General features: G+C 38.3%; 1 protein-coding gene and 1 long non-coding RNA gene across 2 annotated transcripts in view; one reads left to right on the forward strand and one right to left on the reverse strand.

The window, feature by feature from the left end:
* Positions 1-16,124, reverse strand: part of pcbp4 (poly(rC) binding protein 4) — a 68,993-nt gene that overhangs the window by 35,457 nt on the left and 17,412 nt on the right. The window contains exons 2-4 of the mRNA XM_077513426.1: positions 6,788-6,981; positions 4,681-4,704; positions 2,357-2,389 (exon numbers count right to left, since the gene is read on the reverse strand). Coding sequence (XP_077369552.1) covers positions 2,357-2,389; positions 4,681-4,704; positions 6,788-6,895 — 165 coding nt within the window. The 5' untranslated portion in view covers positions 6,896-6,981. The remainder of the gene's footprint in view (positions 1-2,356; positions 2,390-4,680; positions 4,705-6,787; positions 6,982-16,124) is intronic.
* Positions 1-16,124, forward strand: part of LOC144013977 (uncharacterized) — a 40,398-nt gene that overhangs the window by 12,287 nt on the left and 11,987 nt on the right. The gene's annotated exons all lie outside the window — the stretch shown is intronic.

Here is a 16,124-nt window from a genome sequence, read left to right on the forward strand (position 1 = left end):
ACCGGTATGTTGTTTTTAAGCAGCCCTGTTAGTTACTACCGTATTGTTACTGCCGCGTCACAGGCACTGTTTGGAAAGAAAAGCTAAGGTATATTATTAAACCTTTGAAAACTCTTTCTGTGTACTGTCTTTCTTTGTAAATATCTCATGTTTCAATGTGGGCACATGCGGCTTATAGTCAGGTGCGGCTTATGTATGTACAAAATGCTTTTTCCTTTAGAAATGTACTGGATCCGGCTTATAATCATGTGCGGCTTATAGTCCGGAAATTATGGTATATACATTGCTGTACTGTACAAAAGAACAATATTGTTGTTGTTTTTTTGTTTTTTTAGTATGAGCTCTTTTTTTTTTTTACAATATTGTGACCTTTATTGTACCGCCAACCTCGTATCGTGACCGTCATATCGTGATAACATCGTCTCGTGATGTGAGGATATCGTTACATTACATCCCTACTTCAGAATATTGTTTTCATTAAAGATGGTAAATTAATACGAAATGTAACACAAGTCTGGCGTTACAGTGTTAAGTGCTCAATTATGAAAAGCACATTATGGCGTACATTAAAGTAGGGTGACTATACGTCCTATAGTTTCACCAGGACATGGTATGTAAATGACACAGTTGTCATAGCGATTCATACGATAAACCCATTAGAAACAAATTTAACCATTAGATTCCTTCCTATTTCTGTTTGTGTTCTCATCCGCATCATATCTAATCGGTAGAAGGCGTGTTTTCATTATATAACTAGCACAACTTCCTGCTACTGTGTCTAAGTATCATGGGAAATGTAATCCTACTGCTGCAGTCACAGGTGGTTCAAGAAAACGCAGGCGGCATGTTTCCAATGGGGGACTGGCGCCAGGTAAACAATACAGCTAGCTTCCAATAGCTGCCAAAACCGAACAAAAAATGTTGGCTAATGGTGAGTGCATTGACTTGGTTATCACTGTTGAACTGACAACCAAGATAGCATTTAGCATTAGCTAAAATAATAACCACCCTCTTGTTGATGAAAAGGATCAATTTAGATTTACTAAGGAAATACAACATATTACATACAGTGTGTACTGTATACCATTACCTGAAGGGATTCAATTTGATGTGAATTTTAGGACTATACTGTAGCTACGCTAACTTACTTAGCATCCTAATGAAGCATAACGATTGATCAAAGACGAAAGAGAAGGCTGAAATCCAGACTATCTAATGTAGCCTCCGCTCAGGGAACGGTTAGTGCGTTATAAATCATCTGCCTTCATCTGCTCTCATTCAGCGTCCTTGATTTCAAGGTTTCAGTCACATGAGCAGTGACAGCATGCCGCTCTGTCCTCTGGGCCAATTTCTCCAGTCACTCCAGTGAGTCATGCTCCCACTGTGACTATGCGACCCACTGGGGGGGTGGGGATGGAGGATGACGGCATGATACTCATACAGTTAGTAACACAAGCCCAAAGTGGCTGACTGGCTGGATGATGACGTGGTTGGATGACCACCACGGGCGACTGTTTCGTCGAGCAGCTTTGCGGATCTGCCGCATGACCTCACGCTTCTCCCGTTTATCCATCCGCCTTGTAAAGAACACAATGTAAAACCTTTGCAACCAGAGAGGAAATCAAATGTACCTTTGCAGCGTCGGACTAATTACGTTGTAATACAAGTCGGAACAGCAGATTCGATAAGATGCGCCCTTGAGATTTGTGAAAAGAGATTCAAGTGGAAAACTGGTGTTGTTAAACATGAAACTAATCGCGGAGCTGATGAGTGAGCGGCTTGATAAGAGACAAACAGAAAAGTTTGCATTGAAAATCACATAAATATAGCTATAAATATAGCCTGGGGGGTGGGGGGGGGGTCGCTATTTGAGAAGCACTGGCTTAGTGTCTCGCGATTCTTGTTGTGCCTCGTTTAGTCGAGTTGCGTCGCGATCCTTGTTGTTTTTCGTTTAGGCAAGTTGTCTGAATAAAACGTTAAAATCGTATTTGTGTCTGCGTTTTTGGGATCCAACCACTGAACATAACAGAGTGACAGATCAGAACATCTTTCTCATGTACTAATGAACACTTTACAAATCGTGTTTTAACGCGTTTAAGTGTCCCTGAGAAAACGACAATTCCTCATTCAATCATGTTTTTGTTTGTGAAACATACATTTGACGTAATCCTACAAAGACAAACTCAAATTCTCTCTCTCCAGTTTCTATTTCATTTGTTTTGTCACACACATCGTAACATCATCATGTGAAAGGAGACAGCAGATAGCAAAAGTGGTGAAACTTCGAGTTAATATTCCGACATTGGGGCCGGTGATGAAATGTGGTGATTGCAGCTGTAAGTGGTGCATACCGTACCTCCTCACGTATTCGTTTCACAGTCTCGCCTTTCTGGAAAAAAACAAAATGAAGGGCAACTTTAAAGCATATTCATACGTGTTGAAAGAAAAAAAAAAATCTTCAGAGTGTCCTTAACTTTGAAATGTGCCTGACTATTCATAAGCAATTAACATCAAGCCTGATTGGAATTCAGCAGAATTTTGCGTTGCGCTGTTCTGACGCAATAGTGTGTCACACAAAGCGGCATCAGACACGTTGTGCGAGAGGAGGTTGTGTGACTGATGTCATTGAGGTACTGTAGCCCTAACAGGGACAAAAAGAGGGAACAAGTTCAAATTTGTGTCACCCTCCTCCCGCTTTTCATCAGATCCACTCAAGGCCGCCTTCGTTTTCTTCTCACTGGAGTCACTCCTCAATATGTACTTTGGTCCACCCACTGACCAGTTTACAGCTTCAAAACGATCATCTCACATTTTGTGAGATAACATCTGATTTAGTGATCCTGCCATCTTGCTTGCTGTTTTTGGGGAAGATGAGAGAGAGAGAGAGAGAGAGAGAGAGAGAGAGAGAGAGGGAATTCACGCCTCGTGGAGAGTCGGTCGACTGAGTTCAAGTGCCGCAGAGCAACAAGGCCGTCGCTCCCTCTTCTCTTCCTCGCTGATCATCCAAACGTATCAACTCGGTGTGTGCGTCTTCAATAAAAGACCATTCGGTACATGCCGCGACACAACACAATTTGAAAACGGTACATTTTCCAGTGAACAATTCGATTGGGTTATATTCAATGGGATTACAATTCGATTCGATATGGTACAGCAACTAATCAACAACTAAACAATTGTCATATTCATTGATAATCATTTCTAATGATCAATTCATTGTTTTCAGACCAATTTAATTCTAAACTGTCCAAATCTTCGGTATCTCTCCCTCGCTAGCGTAAACATTATCTGATTACTTGTATTCCGAGATGAAAGCAATTTTATTATTTTTGTGTTGAATCAAAACAAAACATTTTCCATCATTTATTTTTAAATAAGTGGGAAAAAATTTTTGCCCGATTTTCCAACATGTCAAGGACCAAACCAAGCACTGAACACATCACATCAGGATATCATAATAGTAATTATAATAATATTGTAATTATATTTAATATGTATAATAATAAGAATAATGATACTTAACAATAATTAATAATAAATGTGTTTAGTAATATTTAGGAGTTAAGTATTAAGGTCAGCAGCAGGTGGGATGTTTTCTGAAATCATAGCTATAAATTATAACTCCATTATAAAATCCATGCTGTGCGGCCTTTTATAAATCAAATTTAAGTATTTAAGTAAGTAAAGTATTTTTTTTTTTTAGATTAGCGTCAAAAATAACTTGGACACATAAATCCATCTCTGATTAAGATTTACTGGCATGCATCATTTACCCTCCTCGACTAAATCTTTATTACAGCATTTTAGTGGGTCCCTTGCAGTAGAGGTAGAAGTCTTCTTTGTGTCTGCATGACTGTACAGATTATACTGCCTCCTGCTGGCCAAGGTGGGTACACCAGAAGAACCAAATGGGTTGCAGCATTCAATCATGATGCTCAAATTGTTTTAATTGTGTACATTCCATTTAGGGCTTCACCTAATGATTGTTTTAATAATCAATTAATCTGTCAATTATTAATTTTTAAATTTTGTCATTTCCATCCATTGATTCACTTTAGTTTGGTCCATAACATGTCAGTGAATCCACAAAAATGTCAACTGACACTTTTTAATTGTGAAGCGAACTTGTAGCATATTGCGGCAATGGTTGCAAACGGGCGCCATCATTCTTTTGGGCACATGTTGTATTGATGCAAAATCAATTTTGTGTCTCTCCACCATCTTGTATTGATGCAGGTGTTTTATTACAAGGCAGCTGGGCCCCAGCGAACTGACACCACGAGTGCCCACCAGGGGCCAACAGGAAAGCATCCGTGGAAGTTCACTTTCAACAGAAGGCTTGCAGTCAATACGCTAATGTTTGGGTTTTTTTCTCTCTCTCTCTTTTGATGGATTGCTGTGTTGCATTAGGGGTAATGGGGGTGGTTGCGGCTTTGGTTTGAGGCAATTACATTTAGGCTGAGGGTAGTCCAACCAGCGGGCTTTCTGCTGACTTCCAATAAAAGTAGACAAGAAGGGAGAGCGGTACAGTTCTTGAAAGGTTTGTGAGTCATGAAAGGTACCAGTATGGGAATATGACCAAAAACCTAAATCAAAGTATCACTCAAAACTGAAAATGACTGCTATGAAATGTATGCTCAATGTATAGTAAAATCACCAAAAAAAAAAAAACAAGCTTACCTTTCCTATGATGCTGCCAACCTCCTATAATACAAACAAAAATACAAATTCAGATCATCAAAAAAAAAATCCTGTCTATAGCAGCTGCATGCATTTGATATTCACTACTGATCAGTAATTCACTTGCAAAATTCATGTGAATAAGGAAGTGATTTCCGTGCCCGTCTGATTTGTCGTTTTAGGGGCAAGGCACTCATGTTCAAACGAGTGGGCGTGGCATCTATATTTCATTGGCCTATGAATCAGTTATGATTGAGCCAGATGAACTCTACCTAGCAACAAGGCATCACGCAAAATGGAAAGAATGCGAGTAGCGTTTGGTTCTACGCTGCTTGGAAGACTCCTCGGCTAAAATTCTATTCCACTTGTGAGCAAGGTTATTAAAATTCATGAAAAGAAACTAAAATTGAGACTAAAATTGAAAAAAAAAAAAAAACTTAAATTAAACTACATTGTACGTTTATAAAAATGCAACTAATTTTACTTTTTAAATAAGCATGTACATACATGAGCTATGGTGGTTAATTTAACCCTTGTATGGTGTTCTTTCACATACAAAATATATACTGCTATAATGATACACTAAAAGAACACATTTTTTATTTTATTTTTTAGAGAAAACAAACTAAAATATATAATATAAATAATATAAAATCCCAAACCCTCTCTAAAAATAATTTAAACTAACAGACTTTGAAAAACAAAAGTCAAAGCAGAATAGAAACTACCTATATTTAAAAAGCTGAAATTACACTTTTAAAATTGCTGAATAAAAAATACAGGTAACCCAATTTTGGTCAAAAATTGGGTACATTTTACCCAACTAAATTTCTGGGTAATTTTGTAGAAAAATCTCAGTTGTTTTAATCGAGGTGTTTTGTACAAAATGACCCAAAAAGTTAGGTGAAAAATAAAGAAATAAATTTGATCCAATGTTCTGGGTTATTTTATGCAAAGCAACACATTTTATTTTTTATTTATTTATTTTTTATTTTTGTACAAAATAGCCCAGAAATTTGGGTGAAATTAAATGAATTGACCCAAATTTATGTCTAAAAAAATAGCTCACAAAGTTGGGTGAAATGAAATACAATTCACCCAACTTTCTGGGTTATTGTGTACAAAAAAACGGGTTGTTTTGTCCAAAATAACCCAGAAAGTTGGGTGAAATTATAGACATAAATGTGACCCAAAATTCTGGGATTATTTTGTCCCAAAAAAAAAAAAAAGGTTGTTTTGTACAAATTGACAGAGAAAGTTGGTTGAAATTAAATCAACTTTTGGAGTACAAAATAATGCAGAAAGTTGGCTCACATTAATTTAATATGACCCAACACAAAAAAACGGAAAGTTGGGTGTAATTAAAATAACTTGACCGAACATGAAATTGAATCAATTTGACCCAACTTTCTATCTTATTTTGTACAAAATAACCCAGAAGTTTGGGTGAAGTTAAATCAATTTACTCAAATTTCTGTGTACAAAATAACACACAAAGTTGGGTGAAATTAAATAAAATTGACCCAACTTTCTGGGTTATTATGTACAAAAAATTGGGTTGCTTTGTAGAAAATAATCCAGAAAGTTGGGTGAAATTATATATATGAATTTGACCAAAAAATCTGCGTTATTTTGTGCCAAAAAAAAAAAAGGGTTGTTTTCTATAAATTAACCAAGAAAGTTGGTTGAAATTAATTAAATTTGACTCAACTTTCTGGGTACCAAAATAACCTAGAAAGTTGGGTGGAATTAAAATAATTTGACCTAACATGAAACGGAACCGTTTAACGTTCATTTGTCCAAAATAACCCAGATAGTTGGGTACCCGAGTAGCAGGTTGGTCTAATTTTTGTCCAAAATTGGGTTATTTTTGCCTCAGCAGTTTTAAGAGTATATTGTAACACTGTTGGTAATGTTTCATTAAAACTGTGGCATGATATTTATCGTCCTTGTGAGCAAAGTGCTCGGTGGCCTAATCTCCCCTCCCCCCATCATAAAAACTCAAGTACAACAGTTTGATTCCACATCATTTCTTTGTGTATAAATCACAAGGCAGATGCAAATTGTGCAGCATGTGACCCGAGCCCGGCCGGCCGGCCTTTCTTACCTTTCCATGCATGAGCAGTCGTAATGTGAGGGTCACTCCCAAGCCCCCGTCTCCGAAGTCCTGCTCACAGTTCATAGTGATGTGGGAGTGGCACGCAGGGAGACGCATGAACAAGGCTCATCCGCTGGGCACGCACTCGAACCGAGGCCGGCGCTCGCTGGCTTGCTGCCTCTCCGAGGTCCTTCAGTGCTGCTCTGAAAGAGAAGGAAAATGAATTCAATCTTCGTCCAATCACAATGCGGATTCTTATTTTATTTTTTTTGTTAGGCCGGGGGTAATTTGGTGATTTTATTTTGTCTGACAGCATTTTCAGTTCATTTTACTTTTATATGATTTCAAATAAGAGTGCCTGGGTTTTCAAAAACAAAATCAGCTCTCTTCTTTCCTGTTTCCTGTTTGGTTCCGTGATTGACTGATACTGATGATGATTTATAATGAAGACCCCGGTGCGTACAGGATATTGAGAGGAGGATTGTCAGTGTCAGGAATGTCACATGTGTTATTTGGTTGGGCCTCAGTAACCGGCGGTAGAACCTGCTGATATACACACACAACTGGATCAGTGTTTGTCTCCATTAAATGGAGCCTGTTGATTGCAATCAGATGATCCGATCACCCCTAAGGTGGACCACATGAGTGGCCCGCAAGCCTGTTCTAAAAATAGCTCATCAGTGAAGGGACATTGTGATTTCCAAGGAATGTCATGGAAACATGAACACATTTTTAGAATTACCTATTCTCTTTACTATTAAGGCCTCAAATTTGAAATATCTTTTTGACTTTAATAATAGGACCAAGCATTAGAGGTGTGCAAAATTTCCGATTCTTAGATTATTCACGATTCGGCCGTGGAACAATCGAGAACGATTCACAAAAGTCCAAATTCCGATTATATAAATATGCCAAGGGAACCGAAACTAAAAGTGGACCGGAGCGGAAAGTACGCGGAACTGAAACGCAGTAGCGCGCGCGGTCTTCGGGACGCTTTTTGGGACGGACCGAGAGTACACATCCACAACTCACGCCTCGACATTCAAAACAACAACAAGCATGGCTGAGCTGACCAACCCACCTCTTCGTCAGATCAGACCTGCTCCGAAAAGGCAAACAACTTCAGGCGGAAGTATCAGCTAGCTGGCTGCAGTGCGTCGGTTAGCGTTCTACAGGGCGCCGCGCAGTGATACGAACGAACGAACAGAAAAGTAGTGGCTGGCGGTAATGGCGTCTGACTTTATTCAGAAAAGAGTATTGTGGTGGAAATGTATCACGCTTTTGAAAACAAATAGGTTTTTTTAGAAGAAAAACGCTTTATATTCCGAGACCCCAGCCAGCTTGCTGGACTATTTTCCTCTCGTCCAACGTCGAACATGAACGCGTGTCACCGAACGCTGTCAGAAAGAAGTCAGTGCTGATCGCACACACGGGAGGTGAGGATCAAATTGAGATTCATGTTAAAAAAGCCGAACGATCCCTTTAATGTTTACACGTTCATGTTTTCACAAGTTAAAAAGCAGAAAAGCACTTGAGGTTTTTTTTTTTGTACCTCTGAGAAACTTTAATGTTTACATGTTCATCTTTACACAACTTAAAAAGCAGGAAAGCACTTTTTTTTTTTTTTTTTAGGCATTTGTATTGAAGTAGTAGTTCACATTGTCTTTCATTTATATCTCAGTGCACTTTTGAGTGGATAAAAATAATATATTTTTGCTCAATGCTATGTTTTATTCTGTTGAAGACTGAATATACTTAAAAGCTGTTGTTACAGAATGAGGACTTGAGTATTTTATTTACTGTTTTGAACTGTTAACTTGATACTGAAATAGTAGTTTATTTAGGCCTGAGAGGACTTTTGTACTATTTTTGTAACTAATGTACGAAACATTAAAAGCACCAAAATACATTGTTTTTTTTTCTGCTGCCTGGGGGGGAAATCAATAATCGTTTTATAATCGAATCGTAGCCTCTGAATCGTAATCGCAATCGAATCGTGAGGTGCCCCAAGATTCCCACCTCTACCAAGCATGCCTGTTAAAACTAAGGTGGCATTAAAAAAAAATGCTAAATTAAAAAATTTAAATTATACAAATGTGATGTAATTTGAGCTAATTAATTTCAGAGGTGTGTATAAAAAATGGTAGCCGTTTGCTACCATTTCCATGATCTGTGCAAAAAATCAGCTGTCTCCGGCGACGTCTTTTGCTTTGAATAACTTTTCTGGAGTAACAGGTAAATAGAATGACTTTTTTCAGGACCGATACCTGTTATTAGTAGTTAAGGAGAAAGAGGCAAAAAAATCAATATTTGGAGCCCATATAATATAAAATATCATATAAAAAATACTGACGTCAAAATATATATATATATATATATATATATATATATATATATATATATATATATATATATATATATATATATATATATATATATATATACAGAAATACAATATTCTTCTTCACAGTGAGTACTTTAGTGTATTTTTAAAAAAAACAAAAAAACAAATACAAATGTCTTCTTAACAGAGACCACTTTCTGTCAACAATTTTGTGTCTTTCTTAAACACTTTTGTCATCCAACATGTCAATCAGTCACATATTCAATTCTTTCATTTTATAAACTGACAATTTTTTTGTGTAATATCGCAAAACTAAATAAATAAAATGACTTAACTATTAAATCCAATTAAATCAATATTAATATTCCTCAGAAATTGTCGAATCATAAAATATGTTTTAAAACTTTAAAACTGAAGATATAATAATACACATTTTTCATATAAACGTGCAACACTGAGTCAGTTGCTGAACAGATAAATTTCTTCCACAAGTCAAAGTAAGCTAATGAGTCTTCTTCGCCTGAAGACTTCCACTCTTTAGAGGTGCTCCCCCTAGTGGCCCGCCAAGTAATTGCTCAATAAGTCATGAACAATGGAGCCGTTATAGTGGCGGCATATTAACTACAAATATCGCGATACTTGCGTAGGCGTATCGATAATCTATCGGGAGACAAATGATCACAATATCGATATATCGTCACACTCCTAGTCAAAATGCTGAATATCTGCGCCGATAATCCGCGGGACCGATAATCGGTCTCTGCCTAGGATCAGGTCAGCACAAATTTACAACTCCCCTTTTGAATAAAACATTTGACACAAAAAAAAAGAGCCTACAAAACGTGTACAACACAAACTTGATTGTAATCACTGTCGGCCAATCAGGCCAATTGTTTCTTTGTGCTTTCAGCGATATTCTACTAACTGCTAATTCAGGGAAGGAAAGTCAGAGACGCAACACAGACACTGGATGTTTTCTCCTGTGGGAATATTGTATGTCTGTACTCCATTTCAAGGCAATCCATTCGGTGGCACTAAAATGAAAGGCAGTGGATTTTATTGGCAATTTAATGACACCCAGTAACAGTGAGCTCTCCACTTGGACTAATCAAGGTCACTTGTTCGCCGAGCGTTTTCTCAGTCAACTGCTTGGCTGCTGACTTGGCCGGACGAGCTCTTGTGCGCACGTTTCATAAATCTGCATGCCGTCAGTGGATGCGATGAGCTATGTGAGGAGATCATGTTTAATAAATGGGTATTATTTTAGATGAGATCCAACTCCCGGGTGACACGTTGTAGGCTGCTTTATTGCTCTTGCTTAGTGCACAAGGCCATTACTGCGCCGTTGGTTTATTTATGCACTTGAAGCTCGCGGAGACACGCTCAGATGGCCGCTCACATCCCTCTTAAGATGTCATAAAGCTCCTCTGCCTCTATGTGTTTATTCCTCCGCGGGACAGCGCGGCGTGACGATTTATCAGTAAGCACTAACTGCAGCAAAGAGTCGTTTGGACGGATTAAATCGCGGCAAATCAATCGTGCTGCGTTTTTGTTTGTTTTTTTCCCCCAGCGAGACGCTCGGGCTTGTGACAGTCAAAAAGTCCATCCCCGTGTAATTTGCATTTATTTCAAAGTCGGGTCAAGAGGTTGACGGGAATATTTGCCGGCTGTCATCTGCAGATATGAAGCCGAGCGATCGTGAATTGAACTCGGGGCCATGTGTGTTCAACACGCGCGTTATCAAGCAAGCACATTTGCGCGATACGTGGGTTAACTTCATTAGGCTTCGGCACCGAAAGGGCGCGGCTGATACATAAGTGATTTATGACAATAAGATTAATGGTTGCGCTAATGAGTATGTGCAGTTGTGTGGGTTGACAATAAGGCATGTGTTGTGTGCCCGGGCGAGGGCGGCGAGCATCTGAACTGGTCATTTGCAGAATCCCAAGCAGCAGCATTCCACGATGAACACAATTTCTTTGTTCTCAGTTAGAAAAGGCACCGCAAGGCTGTTTTTTTCTATAGCATATTTCATAAACGAGGCAACTCAATGTGCTTTACACAAGCAAAGACACCTTACAAGAATCAACAAACAACTTAACGACATTCACATACAACAAAAGTACTACAAGAACATATGTTCACATTAAAACACTTTAAAAACATTTCAGAGTAAAGAATCATAATTAGTGTTCTAAAATAATTAAAAGAAAAAATATAATTTAAAAAAAGTTTAGAATACCTTAACCAAACGTCTAAGAAAACAGCAAATTTTTAACCTGGATTTAAAAGCATTTTACACTCACACAGGGCTGAAAAAGTGCACTAAATGAAAAGGAAAAAAAACTGTACTCCTATAATTTTTCAATTAAAATGTATTACAAAACAATTAATAATGAAATTGGTGACAGATCAGACTGATATGTCTTTTCCAGGGCCGATAGATACCGATATTGATTATTGGTAGTCAAGGAGACCGATAACCGATATTTGAAGCCAATATATATTTGCAATAAAACAACAAATGTTAATGTAAAAAAAAAAAAACATAAGTGTTTTGAAATGCATGGTTTATAAAAGCTAACACTTTTCTTTTAATTTTAAACATATAGAGCAAAGAAAGATCTGTTTTAAAATTTGAACAAAAACATAACTGAAATGTTCAGCTTTTGACTTATTTCAAACCAAAAGAAATGCGGCCTTGGCCTTGACAATTGTGTAAATGTGAGCAATAATTAAACATTAAAGCCCTTCGTTATTGTGTTTATCTTAGTTCTTTGTACTTTATTGCATTCCTTGAAAACTGGTTCTACTACCAAATCATTTGAATGGTATCTGTATACTGTATATATTTGTATTGTTTTCATTTTTATGTATCTTTTGCTCATTTTATTGTTCTCTACTAAATACAATTTACAAAAAAAATGAGAAAGATGAGAGAAAATAGCCATTTATTGTGTGCAATTAGAAGGAAAATACCTGGCAAAATATACAGGTATTATATAGCCATATAATAATCGGGGGATCCAATTTTGTCCATTTTGCACAGCAAATGCTTTAGCTGATTATTGCAAAGGATACAAAACACACTCCTGAATGTATCCTCATGAAAGTGTTCAACAGAATCTCATTTTAGGAGTAAACGGACAATTGACCACATCAAAGTTGTCCCGGCTCAAAATATCCAGAGCACGCAGCTCTATAGCCAGAGGAAAAAAATAATAATAATAAATTCCGCCATGCCATATTCCTTCCGGAACATCCACACGAGAGAAACTGCCAAGATTAAAAGGTACTTTTAAGATTGGCTTGTGTGGAGAATTCCACAGCCCACACCTGTTCCCAGAAAAACACGTCTCTGGCGTCAAAAGAGACAACTGAGCGAGTGGCCAAATGCGCACTCCTAACATGTATGGTGAAAAAGGCTCTCAGGGGTTCCCTTCTGTATATAAAGGAGGTCGGCCGTATAGAATGTTTGTTTGGTAAACAAGCGGGATGTCCCCGGGGGGCGGGCACATACAGAGCGTTAAGCGCCAGGGTGTCAACGTGAGTACACGTGCGACGGCACACACGCTCGCACAAATCCCGAACCCTCACACACACACACACACAAAGTGCGCACGTTCAGCTGTTGGGATGAAAGAAGACAACAATTCACACACTAGCACGCGCACAGGAAGCGGCTAGTTGAAACGCAAACGCACACAACCTTGGATCCAACATGGAAGCCAGCGAGAGTTTGACGATAATATCAGTCATCAAGACACTATGGTGTCGTCCTAAGTTTCGACAGGATACTTCATGTTGTATTTGTGGTCACAACACAAACTTTAGCAAATCTATTCTATTTGTTAGCATCATGTCTCTGGTAAATAGATTCCACCCAATATGGATTTTTTTTTTTTTTTGTGATGATGATGCTGATTCCGATATTTGACAGAAAAAAAGTTCAGATATTATGAGCGAATTTGCTAGCATAACATGATTTCTGCCTGCTGCTCTTTAAGGACAGCAACATGAAAAATCAACTATTTGGAGCTTTTCGTCATGTTAAAATGCTAATTCCCCACCAAAAACATCGCAGAAGTGGTGTTTTCCTCCATTCACCCTTCTCTGAGAAATTCTAGGTCATTCTGCTCTCCAAGCACCAGCCCCTCCCAACCTGCTGAGAAAAGGAGCTGGTAATCACTTTATGATGTCATAAGGTGCGGACACACCCCTCTGCGGAATAAACGCACGAATGGATGGATGGATGGACGGACGGACGGATGGACGGACGGACGGACGGATGGATGAATTCAAAGCAATCAATTATGCTTCAAAGTTGAAATGCCAAAGTGCAATGACAATTGGCTGTCTTAAAATCCCACAAAGGTCCCGGCTGACACTTGTGTAAACTACAAGTAAAACTTTTGCACTATTGAACCTAATTGAACGAGTATTATAGTGTTTAGTGTGCTCGCTCTGTAACGCCCAATTCACACTGACTGCGGAATGGACGCGGCGTGTTTTCCGTACTGTAGCCGTACGGTATCGAATCAAAATCCTGCCAATACCTGCCTTCAAGTTTCAAGTACGAAGTTACGAGAATTTGGTAGTGTTCTTCGGCCCCCCTCTCCCTCTTGCCCCCACACCACCAGGCAGTGTTCTTCCATGGCACTGTGAGCGTGTGTAATTGAATGGGACTTTGAATTGTAGTTTCAAAATAACATTGGAAAACATTTTCAGTCTTTCAACCTTAAAGTTACAAGTTTTAAAAATGATCACCATTTACAGGTTTGAAAAACGGGAAACAAATCAAAGCCCAGGGACAACAATGCCAAAATGCATTTTTTGAAACTCGGCTTGTGACTGTTTTGAACCTCTGAAAGTTTGTGGGTGAAACACTGTAAAGTCATACTTTTAAAAATGTGTGTCTTTTCTTATCAGTTATTTTAATTTTAAAGCTTTTTCAGAGCTTTTTCAGTCATTCAAAAAATACTTTTGAAGATTCAAAACGAATTTTTGGAGAATCAAAACAAATTTTCAGTCATACAAAAATGTTTTCGGAGATTCAAACCGTTATTACGAGGTTTCAATGCAGCAAGTCCCTGGTTCGAGATCAGCTCAGCCCCCCCCCTCCTCCTTCTTTCCTCTCCTCCCCTCCTCCTCTATGATTTCTTGCAGCAAGGAGCTGTTTAGTTTCAAATGTTTATTGAAGAATTGATGGCTTGGAATCAGAGGAGTGCTCAAATGCAGATCTCCAACAGTCGACTGCAGTCGGCTCGCTGGGAGCGCGGCATTCACACGGGGAGTGACGGGGTTTTACTGAACCGGGCGTTTTACTTCTGCGTTGGAAAAGTAACCAGCAAAACACCCAATATTCCATAAAAAATTCCATCGCCATGGTGTCAAAGGTAAGATTTAATCATATGCTTATAGTTAACTGTTGGAAGGGCTGAAAATCCCATGGTGTAATCCCTTTAACATGAAATCACATTTCTTCTACTCCATCCTATTCTTTGCCATGAAGCGATGACTTCAAATCAAAACCCGAGACGCCTTTTTCACATGTCATCTTTCACAGAATTGCACGTGAAATGTAGGATGTCCCATCAGCAAGTTCAACTGAAACGGGAACCGCTAATGCTAAATGATGTCTTGGTTGACAGTTCAACAGCTCTAAACAAGTCTTCATTTCCCATGATTCTTAGATGCAAAAGCACTTCTAGTTCTAGTCGATGCCTATTGCCTGCTGCTAATTAGATGCAGATGCGAATGACAACACAAATGTGAATTTAGATGTAAATAGGAAGGGTTGAGTTTAATAGCGTTACTTTTTTTTTCATTGATTCCTTTGATGCTGCTAGCTACAAAGCATTTATTTCCCATCCCGCTTTGATTAGTCCTCTGGTAAGCAAAAACCTCTGGCGGACCAATTTAGCACATGCGCATTACGCAAATAGTCATCTAGAAATAGGACACATGGACACACCATAGCAGACAGCAAGACTATGTTTGCTCTCTCTGCTCTGACAATCAATATTTCTCCAGATACTTTCAAGCATCGCTCTGTGTTGCATTGAGACTTAGGCTGTAATATGCAGTATCTGAAATCGGGTATCTGATTGCCATCAGGTGACACCTGTACAATATAACTGCTTCCAAATACTGAACTACTGAACATACTGCAACGAGTACACGTCTGTACTGAAATGGTATTGACAACACAGGAGTGAACAAATAAAGGACGGATGGAAGCCATTACACTCGGAAGCATATGAACTCATTCACTCCCAGCCATTTTCACTGAAGCAACCCCCTTTTCTCCCACCTGTTTTACTGGATTTTGACTGATTTTACAAGCCCCAAGAATATTGAGTTCTGTGATATCTTCTGTGTTTAATCAAAATAAAACATTTGCAAACATCTGTTTTTACTTTGGAAAACAATGATCGAGCCGGTAACATAGTACAACATCAATCCCCCCCCCCCCCCCTTTTTTTTTAAAATCACTATATGAAACGAATAGGAAGTACGAAAAACACTGGTTAATAAACAGTACTCAGGTGGGGAAAATGCTTTTGTAATACACTTTAATGCAAAATTCAAGTGAATCCGATTAATCGATTGAATAATCGATAGATTCATTGATTCTAAAAAAAATATTAGATAGTGACAGCACGAGTATGACATTATCAGGTATTCGTCCTCGGTGTGGGAAGGTACACAAATGCAAATACTCGTATTTGTACTCTGTCAGAAACAAAAAAAATGGTATTAGTTATTCCCTGATTTATATACGTTATGGATTAGATTTACTGACTGGATAAAAGCGCACGTCTATGAATCCTTTTCACCCACATATTGAAGCTCGATTCGGATTGGGTTGATTATTTTCAAGTTCAAACAAACAGGATAGAAATGATCTGAACTGGGCCACTTGAAGTGTGATGTAAATCCGTTTTTGTTTGTTTGTTGTTTGTTTGTTTGTTTTTTGACTATTTGAGATTAACCAATTTT

This window comes from Festucalex cinctus, chromosome 2 (assembly GCF_051991245.1).
Source record: "Festucalex cinctus isolate MCC-2025b chromosome 2, RoL_Fcin_1.0, whole genome shotgun sequence".
In the NCBI taxonomy this organism is placed as follows: domain Eukaryota; kingdom Metazoa; phylum Chordata; class Actinopteri; order Syngnathiformes; family Syngnathidae; genus Festucalex; species Festucalex cinctus.